The sequence below is a fragment of the Oncorhynchus nerka genome, linkage group LG13 (assembly GCF_034236695.1).
Source record: "Oncorhynchus nerka isolate Pitt River linkage group LG13, Oner_Uvic_2.0, whole genome shotgun sequence".
Taxonomy (NCBI): Eukaryota; Metazoa; Chordata; class Actinopteri; order Salmoniformes; family Salmonidae; genus Oncorhynchus; species Oncorhynchus nerka.
Window position 1 is genome coordinate 71,564,341 of NC_088408.1, and position 13,116 is coordinate 71,577,456.

Sequence of the window (13,116 nt, forward strand, 5' to 3'; positions counted from 1 at the left end):
GACCATGGTTACTTACCAAAGAATGCAGACTAGGATGAGACAGGAATAGTTTTAGATTTTATTCAGAAATAGAAAAATAAATCTGTGTTGTTTCATATATTATATCAATGTAAAATTATTGGATCATACCGTAAAAGCACATGTGCATTGCAGTAAACCTCAAAGTTATTGTTACAAATACAGAAAGTATAGTCCTTTTTATCAGTGCAATTCTGTCAGTTGCCATGGAGGGGAGCACATCTCAGCATAACAATCACAACAATGTTTCCCTGTTGATCACTCACATAGAATGCAGCAGTGTTCGAGGCAAGTTTTGAAAATGTCTAGAACGAAGCAGGTACTGTCATTATCTCTGTTTGACTTGTCACATTGTCAATAGGCCTTGAGTCTGAGAGTGGGGCTATCAAAGCCTGGTGTGAGGATAATGCACACCAGTGATGCTGTATCCAGTATGGGGATTACACATAGGAATGTGAAAGGGATAGGAGTAGAGAGCAGGCTCATAAGAGGAAGTATGTGTGTGTCCCGTTGGGACATGGCGGTACATAGGGCTGGTCTGGGACTGGGACAGTCTGACGTGGGTAGGTATAAAGAGAGGGTGTACAGGTGGCTTCTGCCCAGAGTCTCCCCTTGTCCTGTCATAGGCTGGGATGAGGTAGGACACTGGGATGCTGGCATTAGGGTGGAACACAGGCTGTTGAGTTGGAAGTGGCTTGGGCAACATTGTCCTGGACTTCTGCTTCTTCTCCGTCTGATAATGTCGAGGGACCATCTGTAGTTTCTTCTTATAGATCAGACGGCCATCATGCAACATGGGCCTATTTGGGTTCTGATGGAATGTGTAACCTGGCTGAAAGGGTATAGGCCGCAAAGACTCCATAGACTTGGGATAAACCTTGGTGAAACTGGAGGTGGATGGAACCAAGCAAGACCTAACAGTATATGTACAAGACGTTGGTGGGGGTATTTGGTGAGCTGGATGTCTGTTACTCCCATTGCAGACAGGGCTCCATACAGAGTTTTTACTTCGACCTTTGATAGAGACAGTTTCAACTGGTAGGGGGCTGACCGGAGGGAAATCTCTTTGTCCTCCAGGGAAGCCAACATATTCCTTGACATCAGGGCTGCAGGTCTGAGGCTTGTGGACCCCACTGTGGGCAGATAAAGGGTTGCTGGAAAAATGAAGGGGTACTTCTGGTTTTGGTACTGGGGGCCTGTCTTCAGTTAGTGCTGGACAGTCCTCAGAAGAGATGGAGTAGGGGGACGGGCTACGGGAGGAGGAGGAGGACGGAGGGAGAGGAGAGCCCTCAGAGGTAGTGCGTGTCCGGCTGGGAAGGAACAGCCCTGGGGACTGGGAGCAGTGGATCACAGAGGGCCTGCCCTTACAGTCACTGGCGCTCTGTGAGTCCTGGGACTCGCTCAGGCTGGCCTGGGCCATACGCTTCTTCTTCTCCAGAGGAGAGATGATATCTGCAGCAGCAGACTGGAGCTGACTTCCTCTCCAGGGGCATGAGGTAGGGCCCTGGGCTGGGCGGGATAGGGTGCATGCTGAGGAAGAGAGGTCGTCACACACGGTAGTCTCACTGATTGGTGGAGGATGGTCTGGGTGGAGGCTTTCAGATGGAGTAGTCCATGGAGACAATGGAGTAGAATGTACCTGGCCCTGTAACAAGACAACATGTAGAGGTCATTTCCACTCATACAGGTGGGGTACATAGGCAGGAGTAATAAAGAACAGGAAGTGACTTTGTTATGACAATGGCCATTAACAGGTAAAAGGTGAGGTACCTCAGAGTCTGTCTCCTTTTCCAGATGGGGTCTCTTCCTCTTGCCCTCAGACTTGCTCCCCTTGCCGTCTGGACTCCTCTTATACTGTTTGCGCGGTTTACTTGGAGGCAGAGGTTTGTCCTCCTCCCCCCTCAACTGTCTCTCAAAGGGTAAAACAAGCCTGTATTTAACACAAACAGATGACACCATGAAAACAGGTAGAGATGGAGTAATTTGACTGACAGGTTAGCGGGAGCAAAGCAGTATCTGTCCTCACCTCTCATAGTGTCTGCGAGTGCAGGTAGCAGCGCTGGTGCTGCCTGGGCTGCCGCCCAGCTCATCATACACATTCTTCCACAGCCGCCGCGATGTCACCTGTTGGATCATACACCATAGTGAGCAAACATGCACCTTTAAGACACTCATCCAGAATCACTATTCCTATATTTGACGTACAGTATAAGACAATGCTTAATCTGTCTTTTGGAACTAATTAAGAATATATGGAGGGAGCTTAAATGAATGGCCCATTACTAAAATAGAGAACCAGGTCCTATTGGCCAAGCTCCTGTGAAATCTGACTCAAGTGGCATTTCAGAGAAACCCTTCCTCTCTCAGCGCATTGGGCGTGTACACATGCCACAGAGTGGAAACTTCATTCAGCCAAAGAGAACAAAGCAGTAGAACGGTAGGCTACATGGCCAGGTTCATGTTGGCAGCCTAGTGTGGACTCGGCTCTTAATGTGGTAGGAACAATCATGTTAACATCCTGTCAACTAAAGCTAATGTGCCACACAAGATGCTAAGCTGCGTGGTCTCTTTGACAACATAACAAATATATACAAGGAGAGTAGCTGCCACTGCCATCTCTGTATGTATGATCAACAGCAACAACCTATGTCTGGTGAAGATATTGAATGATTCTGTACTATATATGGGTGTACTCACAGCGTCGTAACCGCTAAGCTTCTCGACAGCTTTGTAGATTTTCCACAGGTTAACTGCAAGTAGAAATTTGAACTCCATGGGGACATTGCACAATGATATAATTAATAATGTTCGCTATGAACCTACAGTATGATGAGATGGTCTTAACACATGCATTTACTTCAAACTACGCTCGAGATTGAGGTGCTCTGAGCAGAGGAAATTAATCTATATAATAATGTATGCAGATAGAGATTGGGTAATAAAGCTATGGCTATATGCTTTGAACATGGACTCACTCTGCTTAAATCCCAGGTGTGGTATCCTCTCGATGGGTGTGCCACGGTCCTTCATGAAACAGTGCAAACCTGCCATGAAGGACCTCTCCTCTGTCTCCATTGGGCTAGAACTGGGCCTCTCCTCACAGTCACTGGCCGAGTCAGAAATCTCCATCTCTGCAGTAGAGACCACCAGATCAACAAAAGAGGGAGAGAAATTATAGAAATGCAAATCCAATTCCAGGAATGCATACTATTACTTTACATGTAATTATTCAAAACAGAACTGCAATGAGCAAATAAACCAATCTTAAAATAGGAAATCATTTTTATGTTGTTGATTGCCACAAAGTCTGTTCTCAGACTACTTGTCCTTTATTGGACAACTAGAATTTGAGTTGGCTTTTACCACCCTTTTCAATAAGTAACCATACATCCTGTACAAAAGGGAAACCAACAGACATATGGTCTAGACCTGGTAATAACAAATATGAAGGTATGAATCGTTTTTTTTTTACACAGTATAAAAGGCCTCTTTCCCCCACAAAGCCTTTACTCACAAGCCCTTTGTTATACATATATTTTCCACTAACATGAGAAGTGAATGGGATGAATGTAATTTAGAAATGACAAAGACTGAGTAGCGTAGGAAGTAGTTCACATGATTAGAATCTGTTCCATGCAAAAAAAAGTGAAGTAAGAAAATTTTGTTTGCAATTATCAGTAGTGCTACTGGTGTAGCATAGAGTTGTTTTCAGAGGCATATTTCAGGAATTGATTATTATGAACTCTATTTAAGCTTTGTGTAAGCAAACACTAACGAGTAGAAAAGTCACAACATGCGGTGGATACCAAATGAGAAATGAAACAGTAGAGGCAAGCAGAAATTAACCCCAGTGCTCACCAATAAATGTCCTCAAATTCACTGCACTCGTCAGGATGAGAAGTGTATATGACACGTTAAACTGATCAAACTAACACTTACTAACATAACAAAAGTTTAGGAAGCTGAAATTCCCAAAAACTTGTAAAAATATCATTTTTGGCAACAGTCCAAATTCTGAAAGGGAAAATATTGGTTTTGTATACAGGTTCATTCATACAGGTTCAATTTGCACAGGGTTATGGACAGATAGTGTAGAAGTTTGATATTTTTTATTGCATTTACATCAAATGAGAGTAGAAAATGAAAACACATGTTAAATACAATATCCCAGTCTGAATCACCAAATACAGAGACTATTTTGTTTCGGTGGTGTATGCTGCACTGTAGGCAAAAGTCAACCAGAGTTTCATATTGAATCAGGTTCCTATCTGTGGTTACTGGTTCCGAGAAGCGGGACCCAGTGGTGAGTCATAGTGAAGATGTAGGCCCCTATTTGGGATAGCACTGACTGACTCACAGCTCTTTACAGCTGTCCCATAGATACAGTTCCTAGCTACAACAGCCCATCGTTCATCCATGAGCTTCTCCACTAACACCATGCAATGCTCTCTCACTTTCTTCTTCCTGCCTTGACTGGCCAGCTGCAACTCTTTCTCTTGCTATGGATAGATGAGTTACGTTGCGTTTTAGGTCATTTTCAACTAAATATATAATTTTAAATGGTTAAGTACTTTACAGAGTTGTAGAATAATTGTTAATGACATACACAGCCATCTTCACATCTAATCTGTTAGTCAATGAGTTACAATGCAAATTTCATAAGAACAAAGACAAAGCATGTATGACTGGAATATGGATTAGTCATATAGGGCAATACATTTCCAGAAAATATTCAATAGTATTTTTCTAAAAACGTAATGCATTAGTTGCACATGACTATTGAACAGGTTTACAGTAAGTACTATAAGATAAGCAAGCCAGTTGTTAATTTATTTGTGTACTATATTGAATAAATGCATTCTATTCATGGCTGGACCACAAAACAGAGAGATGTCAGTCAGCTCCATGTGACATTGGTTTCATACAGGAAACCACTGCAGTCCGAGCCATGAAGCCCAGCATACAATACACATCACAGTAAACCACACACTAAAATAAGCATGAATATCGCTGTGAAAGACTGTCAGTAAACAGCCTCTACATTTCCCCCACATTCACATTTTGGAAAAGGGCGTAGGAGATGTTGATGTCAATGTATCAACAAGACTCACGTTGATTGGTGCCAGGTTGATGCTATCAACAGTCCACTTGTCACCACAGAAACCACAGTCTTTCATCTCAGATCAGTGTCTTGGAAATTTGATGCTTCTCTGCTCTAACTTTTATTTTCAAATCTTCAATTACCAGAACTGTGTCTGAGTGGAACTCCTGCAGTTTCTGTATGTGTAGATAGATTACAGGGAAATGTGTACGTATATTCTTTCACACTCCATAATACACCACCCACTTAACTCCCACATAAAATAATCACCTTCCTCCTATTACTCATTTGTGAAAAAGCTGAAACGTTCAGACTTGTGATATTGCAACATGACACTTAGCAATATTATTTCCTATGATGATGACAAAACAAAATTGTGAATTTATGCCACAATGAACATACGCAAACCATAAACATAAAATACACTCATCAATAACAAACACTCGACTTTCGGTAGCCTCTGTACTTCACATTCCATTTCATTTTCTAATTGTAGAAATCATTCCCTTTAGATATATTTGTGTTTTTAAATTGTATGGCCACACATGGATTCAGACATATCAGAGAAGACATGCATGTGACTTCAGGTGACTTGTGGTTTTGTTATTTTACAACTTCTGTAAAGAAGAAGAAAACATACAATTTTTCAGAGAAAATTCACCCCTTACACAAGCTTAATATTTGATATGCTTATTTGATTTTTGAAGAAATAGAGAACTGAAAGCAGTGGGGAAATGAAACACAAATAAGAAATGAAGGATGTGAGCGTACTGAAAGTGTCTCAAGCTGCCCGGAGTCCTTATGAGTGATAAATGACAGTGTCCCTTCTCACCTGGTTCAGTGTCCCCTCCACACCTCTGCCCTCCTCCCTGACTGGTCTCTTACTGGTGTCTCGCTCCCCTTCAGGATCTAATACTGCCACAGAACACAGGGGGAAAAAACAGTCACAACTAGGCGAGAGCACACATCCTCCACTCCATACAGGCCATGTGTGAACTGTAAGCAAAGAATGGTGTATGTCCCATATTCATCATCAGGCAGACCAGGTGATCCAGAACAAGACACAATAAAACCCTACCTATGTGAAAGGCTGATTCTGTAGTTCCCCTATGGTTGCATTTTCAGTCCTGTGCCAGCAGCAAGAAAGAGTGGACTTGTGATCTATTACTGAATATTTTGTAAACTAACACACACTCCAGTACCGACAAAAGAAAATTCAGTTCTAATATAAAACCACATGGTTACAAAACCACTTCCTGCTTATGAGTCTAACCGCAGTTATGTGGTACCCTTCCTGATATGAAAGCATTACAACATGAATGAAAATGAGAAATGTAATGTAAAAGGCATACAGTTTTATTTGGTTTTCAGTTTTTCATTTGCATGTGTTGGTGAATAAATGAAAACAAATGATTATACACCAAACCGCTCCATCATTTTTAGGTACAACATGTCTTTGTTAGCTGCCAGAGAAAAACAGTATTACTGATCCGAATGTATAAGACATAAAAAGGTTGAAAGTGAATCGGTCCATGTTCCATCCTGACAACTGTCAAACGTATTTGTCATTGTCCATGAACTGTGAACAACCACATTCTTATCTCTTCCTCACCCAATATATGCTTCTCTTTCGAGATCAGCCATTTCCTGAGCTGTGGTTTACAGCATGAATCATGCTTTCTATAGAACTTCTCTATTTCATCTGTTCAAATATGTACTTTGGTCAATGTATGAAGGACTTTTTTAAAGAAAAAATGTAATTGAGGTACTTCCAATGAATCACAAGTATTTTTCTATCTCATTCAAATTAATCTACAGTTTAAAGTAACCTGCTTAAGTCTTGATAAATTGCAATTGACCATATCTGGGTTGTATTCCAGTGTTATGAGCTCCAAACCAGTAATTAGGAATGCTACTAATATTTCTATATTGCTTGAATAAGGCATTTCAAATGTTTCTGCTTAGTGCTTTTTGTTAAACGAAAAAGTTAATTTAGTATACAAATTATAACATTTGCATAAACTTCCCTTGTCATGTATGAACGTACGTACATGCATGTAATTTATGTCTCTATTAAAAAAAACTTGTCAGTTAACTTGCATTCTTACAATATCCTACCTGCCCCAAGCAATGTAGCCTACCTTAAGCACAATTTCACAACCTCCCATCACATTTTATTTCGTATTATTAAAATTTGAATGTGTGATCGACGTTACTAAAAACAATAGGCTGTTGTCTGATTGCAAATGTTATTAAACAGTGCCACAATTTCCTGCCTACATCATCATTATAACTACGTGTATTTGCCAAACCATTTAGATTCTTCTCCAACTAAAACAATGAAAGCTGATGGTACTTAACATAAAAAATAAAAAAAACTTACTCATTACAAAACAATTACGTTGAATCCCGAAGATCGTTTACTTTGTTTCAGCACAATTTATTCAAGAAGCGCCTCTAATTCAGCACACCTCGAAATAAGACGTCTTCAGTGGATCATCATTGGTTCGTCATGTCTCGCGGGACAGCAAGTGAGTCTGGGAGTTAGAGTTTTTGAAAGAAGCTTTCTGAACACCTAATAACAGGCTCAAGGCACATTGAAGCACAGTTTTAATAATTGTTTACTCTCATGTAGCCTTTCTCAGATTGATTACCTGAGGCAATATTTTATGTGTTTTACTAGACTAGTCTACACAGATGAAAAAACAAAAACAGATTATATATTTGATCATTGTAGTCAAATCATTAAAAATCCAGACAGAAAATATTTACAACATGAAGCAATCTAATATCACACAGTCAAACTCTCAGTCATTTAGTAAGTTCACCATTCTGCGATTCTCACTGTTAATAAACATCGCACGGCGTTTCAACACAACAGCTCTTTATGTCATCATTTGATCTGATCAGTCAACGCCCAAAAAAATTCTAAAGTAATCTAGTATCATTTCATTTCAATCCACATGTTGACCTAATAGCAATAAAAACATTTTGTCTAGATAGTCATTGAAATGAGCTAAGATTAGGCATACATATAAGCCTAAACAAAATCTGATATTTTGATCTTTTCAACTAAACTGTCTCTACCACACTGAAATGTGCATTTCACCCATGGGAATGGTTTGCTGAATCATAATGTATCTATAAACTTAGGAGGTATTCAATAAAAACCTAGCAAATCAAATACAGCTGTCAATATTGGTGCAGGATACTATTTATCCAGCTTTGCTCTAGAGACGTTTCAAATCTCAGTGAAATGCATAGGCCGTAGTCTTCCACTTGTTGCAGATAGAGTATGACATTTGAATATATGTTCAACCTTTAAATGTCAAAATAACAAACCTATCAGTTGGCTGGCCGGATCTCACAGGGAGTTTTTTGAGACAAAACACATGTTTCACTGCCGTTGAAAAATAATTACCTTGATTCAACCCGCTACATTAATTCTTCCATTTTATATACTAATGACTTGGGCAGGTGCTGAGCGCTCTCACAGAACTTAGCTTTTGTCACATCAAATAGTTAAGTAATATGTAATAACTTTATTACGATTGTTACTGGTTCGTGCAATTGTGATATTGATGTCAGTTGATTAAATATTTAATTTGACTCACAATTTACTTTTATTAAGCTGATGAAAACATGGACATTTTTTATACACAAAATACATTGTGTACAAATCCTTAGGAACACATGACATAGACTGACCAGGTGAATCCAGGTGAAGGCTTTGATCCTTTACTGATGTCACTGGTTAAATCTACTTCAAATCAGTGTAGATTAAGAGGAGCAGACAGGTTAAAGAAGGATTTTAAGCCTTGACCATTGACACATGGTTTTTGTATGTGTGCCATTCAGAAAGTGCCTTTGAACAGGGTATGGTAGTAGGTGACAGGCACACTGGCATGAGTGTTTCAAGAACTGCAAGCTGCTGGGCCAGCATCCCTGTGGAATCCTTTCGACACCTTGTAGAGTCATGCCCCAACAAATTGAGGTTGTTCTGATGGCAAAATGGGTGCAACTCAATATTAAGAAGGTGTTCCTAATGTTTTGTACAGAGTGTATATACAGTTGAAGTTTGCATACACTTAGGTTGGATTCATTAAAACTCGTCTTTCAACCAATCCACAAATTTCTTGTTAACAAACTATAGTTTTGGCAAGTCGGTTAGGACATCTACTTTGTGCATGACACAAGTAATTTTTCTAACAATCGTTTACAGACAGATTACTTCATTTATAATTCACTGTATCACAATTCCAGTGGGTCAGAAGTTTACATACACTAAGTTGACTGTGCCTTTAAACAGCTTGGAAAATTCCAGAAAATGATGTCATGGCTTTAGAAGCTTCTGATAAGTTAAGTTACATAATTTGAGTCAATTGGAGGTGTACCTGTGGAGGTATTTCAAGGCCTACCTTCAAACTCATTGCCTCTTTGCTTCACATCATGGGAAAATCAAAATAAATCAAGACCTCAGAAAATAAATGTAAACCTCCACATGTCTGGATCATCCTTGGGAGCCATTTCCAAACGCCTGAAGGTACCACATTCATCTGTACAAACAATAGTATACAAGTATTAACACCATGGGACCACGCAGCCGTCATACCGCTCAGGAAAGAGACACATTCTGTCTCCTAGAAATTAATGTGCTTTGGTGCGAAAAGTACAAATCAATCCTAGAACAACAGCAAAGGCTCTTGTGAAGGAGGAAACAGGTACAAAAGTATCTATATCCACAGTAAAACGAGTCCTATATCGACATAACCTGAAAGGCAGCTCAGCAAGGAAGAAGCCACTGCTCCAAAACCACCGTAAAAAAGCCAGACTACGGTTTGCAACTGCACATGGGGACAAGATCGTACTTTTTGGAGAAAAGTCCTCTGGTCTGATGAAACAAAAATAGAACTGTTTGGCCATAATGACCATGGTTTTGTTTGGAGGAAAAAGGGGGAGGCTTGCCAGCCGAAAGAACACCATCCCAACCGTGAAGCACGGGGGTGGCAGCATCATGTTGTGGGGGTGCTTTGCTGCAGGAGGGACTGGTGCACTTCAGAAAATATATGACATCATGAGGGAAAAAATGATGTGGATAAATTGAAGCAACATCTCAAGACATCAGTCAGGAAGTTAAAGTTTGGTCGCAAATGGGTCTTCCAAAGGGACAATGACTTCCAAAGTTGTGGAAAAATGGCTTAAGGACAACAAAGTCAAGGTATTGGAGTGGCCATCACAAAGCCCTGACCGCAATCCTATAGAAAAGTTGTGGGCAGAACTGAAAAAGCGTGTGCGAGCAAGGAGGCCTACAAACCTGACTCAGTCACACCAGCTCTGTCAGGAGGAATGGGCCAAAATTCACCCAACTTATTGCAGAAAGCTTGTGGAAGGCTTCCCGAAAAGTTTGACCTAAGTTAAACAATTTAAAGGCAATGCTACCATATACTAATTGAGTGTATGTAAACTTCTGACCCACTGGGAATGTGATGAAAGAACTAAAAGCTGAAATAAATCATTCTCTCTACTATTATTCTGACATTTCACATTCTTAAAATATAGTGGTGATCCTAACTGATCGAAGACAGGGAATTTTTACTAGGATTAAATGTCAGGAATTGTGAAAAAATGAGTTTAAATGTATTTGGCTAAGGTGCATGTAAACTTCCGACTTCAACTGTACATACATGATAGCATTCAAATAGATACAACTCAAATAGATACAATGCATTGGGAAAGTATTCATACCCCTTGACTTTTTCCACATTTTGTTACGTCACAGCCTAATTCTAAAATTGATTAAATCGTTTTTTCCCTCATCCATCTACACATAATACCCCATAATGACAAAGAAAAAACTGGTTTTTAGATTTTTTTGCAAAGGTATAAAAAATAAAATAAATTGAAATATCACATTTACATAAGAATTCAGACCCTTTAGTCAGTACTTTGTTGAAGCACATTTGGCAGCGATAACAGCCTCGAGTCTTCTTGGGCATGACACTACAAGCTTGGCACACCTGTATTTGGGGAGTTTCAATGGTTCAATTCCAGGCTCTGGCTGGGCCACTCAAGGACATTCAGTGACTTATCCTAAAGCCACTCCTTGCGTTGTCTTGGCTGTGTGCTAAGGGTCATTGTCCTGTTGGAAGGTGAACCTTCGCCGCAGTCTGAGGTCATGAGTGCTCTGGAGCAGGTTTTCATCAAGGATCTCTCTGTACTTTGCTCTGTTCATCTTTCCCACGATCCTGACTAGTCTCCCCACAGTATGATGCTGTCACCACCATGCTTCACCGTAGGGATGGTGCAAGGTTTCCTCCAGACGTGACGCTTGGCATTCAGGCCAAACAGTTTCATCTTGGTTACATCAGACCAGAGACTTTTGTTTCTCATGGGCTGAGAGTCCTTTAGGTGCCTTTTGGCAAACTCCAAGCGGGCTGTCATGTGCCTTTTACTGAGGAGTGGCTTCCATCTGGCCACTCTACCATAAAGGCCTGATTGATGAAGTGCTGCAGAGATGGTTGTCCTTCTGGAAGGTTCTCCCATCTCCAAAGAGGAACTGGAGCTCTGTCAGAGTGGTTCTTGGTCACCTCCCTGACCAAGGCCCTTCTCCCCCGATTGCTGTTTGGCCAGGCAGCCAGCTCTAGGAAGAGTCTTGGTGGTTCTAAACTTCTTCCATTTAAGAATGATGGCGGCCATTGTGTTCTTGGGGACCTTCAATGCTGCAGACATTTTTTGTTACCCTTCCCCAGATCTGTGCCCTGACACAATCCTGTCTCGGATCTCCTTCGACCTCATGGTTTTGTTTTTGCTCTGAGATGCACTGTCAACTGAGGGACCTTATATAGACAGGTGTGTGCCTTTCCAAATCATGACCAATCAATTTAATTTACCACAGGTGGACTGCAATTAAGTTGTAGAAACATCTCAAGGATAATCCATGGAAATAGGATGCACTTGAGCTCTTTCTCGAGTCTTATAGCAGAGAGTCTAAATACTTACTGTCAGGTCTATAAATATTTGGACATTGACCAAGTTATTATTATTTTAGCTGTCTACAACATCATATACCAAAGCATATTGGAGTTGAATGAATATGAGCTGAAAGTGCAGACTTTGAGCTTTAATTTGAGGGTATTTACATCCAAATCGGGTGAACAGCGTAGCAATTACAACACTTTTTATGTGTCCCCCCTTTATATGGGACCAAAAGTAAATGGACATTTGGCTGCTTAGCTGTTCCATGGCCAGGTGTGTGTTATTCCCTAATTAGTTCATTTAAAAGTAAGCAGATAAAAGGTCTAGAGTTGATATCAGGTGTGGCATTTGGAATCTGTTGCTGTTAACCCTCAATATGAAGTCCAAAGAGCTGTCACTGCCAGTGATGCAAGCCATCATTAGGCTGAAAAACTAAACAAACCCATCAGAGATAGCAAAAACATTAGGTGTGGCCAAATCAACTATTTGGTACATTCTTAAAAAGAAAGAGCACACTGGTGAGCTCAGGAACACCAAAAGGTCCTGAAGACCACAGAAAAAAACAGTGGTGGATGACAGAAGAATTCTTTCCCTGGTGAATAAAAACCCCTTAACAACAGTTGTCCAGATCAAGAATATCCTCCAGGAGGCCGTTTTATAAGATGTATATTATGAAATAAAATAAGCATGTTTTTTTCAATTATCCTGTCGATTGATGACCAACCAAGAATACTGCGCATGACTGCAACAGAAGAACCATATCTCCACCTTAAAACAATCCTTGGGTTCCAAGTCTATGGGTTCTAGACTTCAGGCAGTCCTTGACTGAACCAACCAAATATTAAAACTCACAATCTAATTTATGATTGTTAGTTTGTCCAATTACTTTTGAGCCCCTACAATTGGCAGGCTATGTATAAAAATGGTTGTAATTCCTACACGGTTCATACAATCATTTTGATAAAACTCAATTAAAGACAAAACTTCAATTAAAGATGAAATTCTACACTTAAAGCACAACT

General features: G+C 40.3%; 1 protein-coding gene across 4 annotated transcripts; it reads right to left on the reverse strand.

The window, feature by feature from the left end:
- Positions 1–45: 45 nt before the first annotated feature.
- Positions 46–7,605, reverse strand: LOC115140046 (AT-rich interactive domain-containing protein 5A-like). Of its 4 annotated transcripts, XM_065026636.1 has the most exons (8): positions 7,503–7,586; positions 6,198–6,246; positions 5,952–6,034; positions 2,994–3,149; positions 2,716–2,768; positions 2,045–2,142; positions 1,789–1,948; positions 46–1,663 (listed from the first exon to the last, which is right to left on the reverse strand). In XM_065026636.1, the coding sequence occupies exons 4-8, from the start codon at positions 3,145–3,147 to the stop codon at positions 404–406; spliced, it is 1,725 nt and encodes a 574-aa protein (XP_064882708.1). In that variant the 5' UTR covers positions 3,148–3,149; positions 5,952–6,034; positions 6,198–6,246; positions 7,503–7,586; the 3' UTR covers positions 46–403. The 4 variants fall into 4 exon arrangements, with proteins under 4 accessions (XP_064882708.1, XP_064882710.1, XP_064882709.1 ...); XM_065026638.1 differs by lacking the exon at positions 6,198–6,246 and having other exon boundaries at positions 2,994–3,147; positions 5,937–6,034; positions 7,503–7,605; XM_065026637.1 differs by lacking the exon at positions 7,503–7,586 and having other exon boundaries at positions 6,198–6,537.
- Between the last annotated feature and the right edge of the window lie 5,511 nt (positions 7,606–13,116).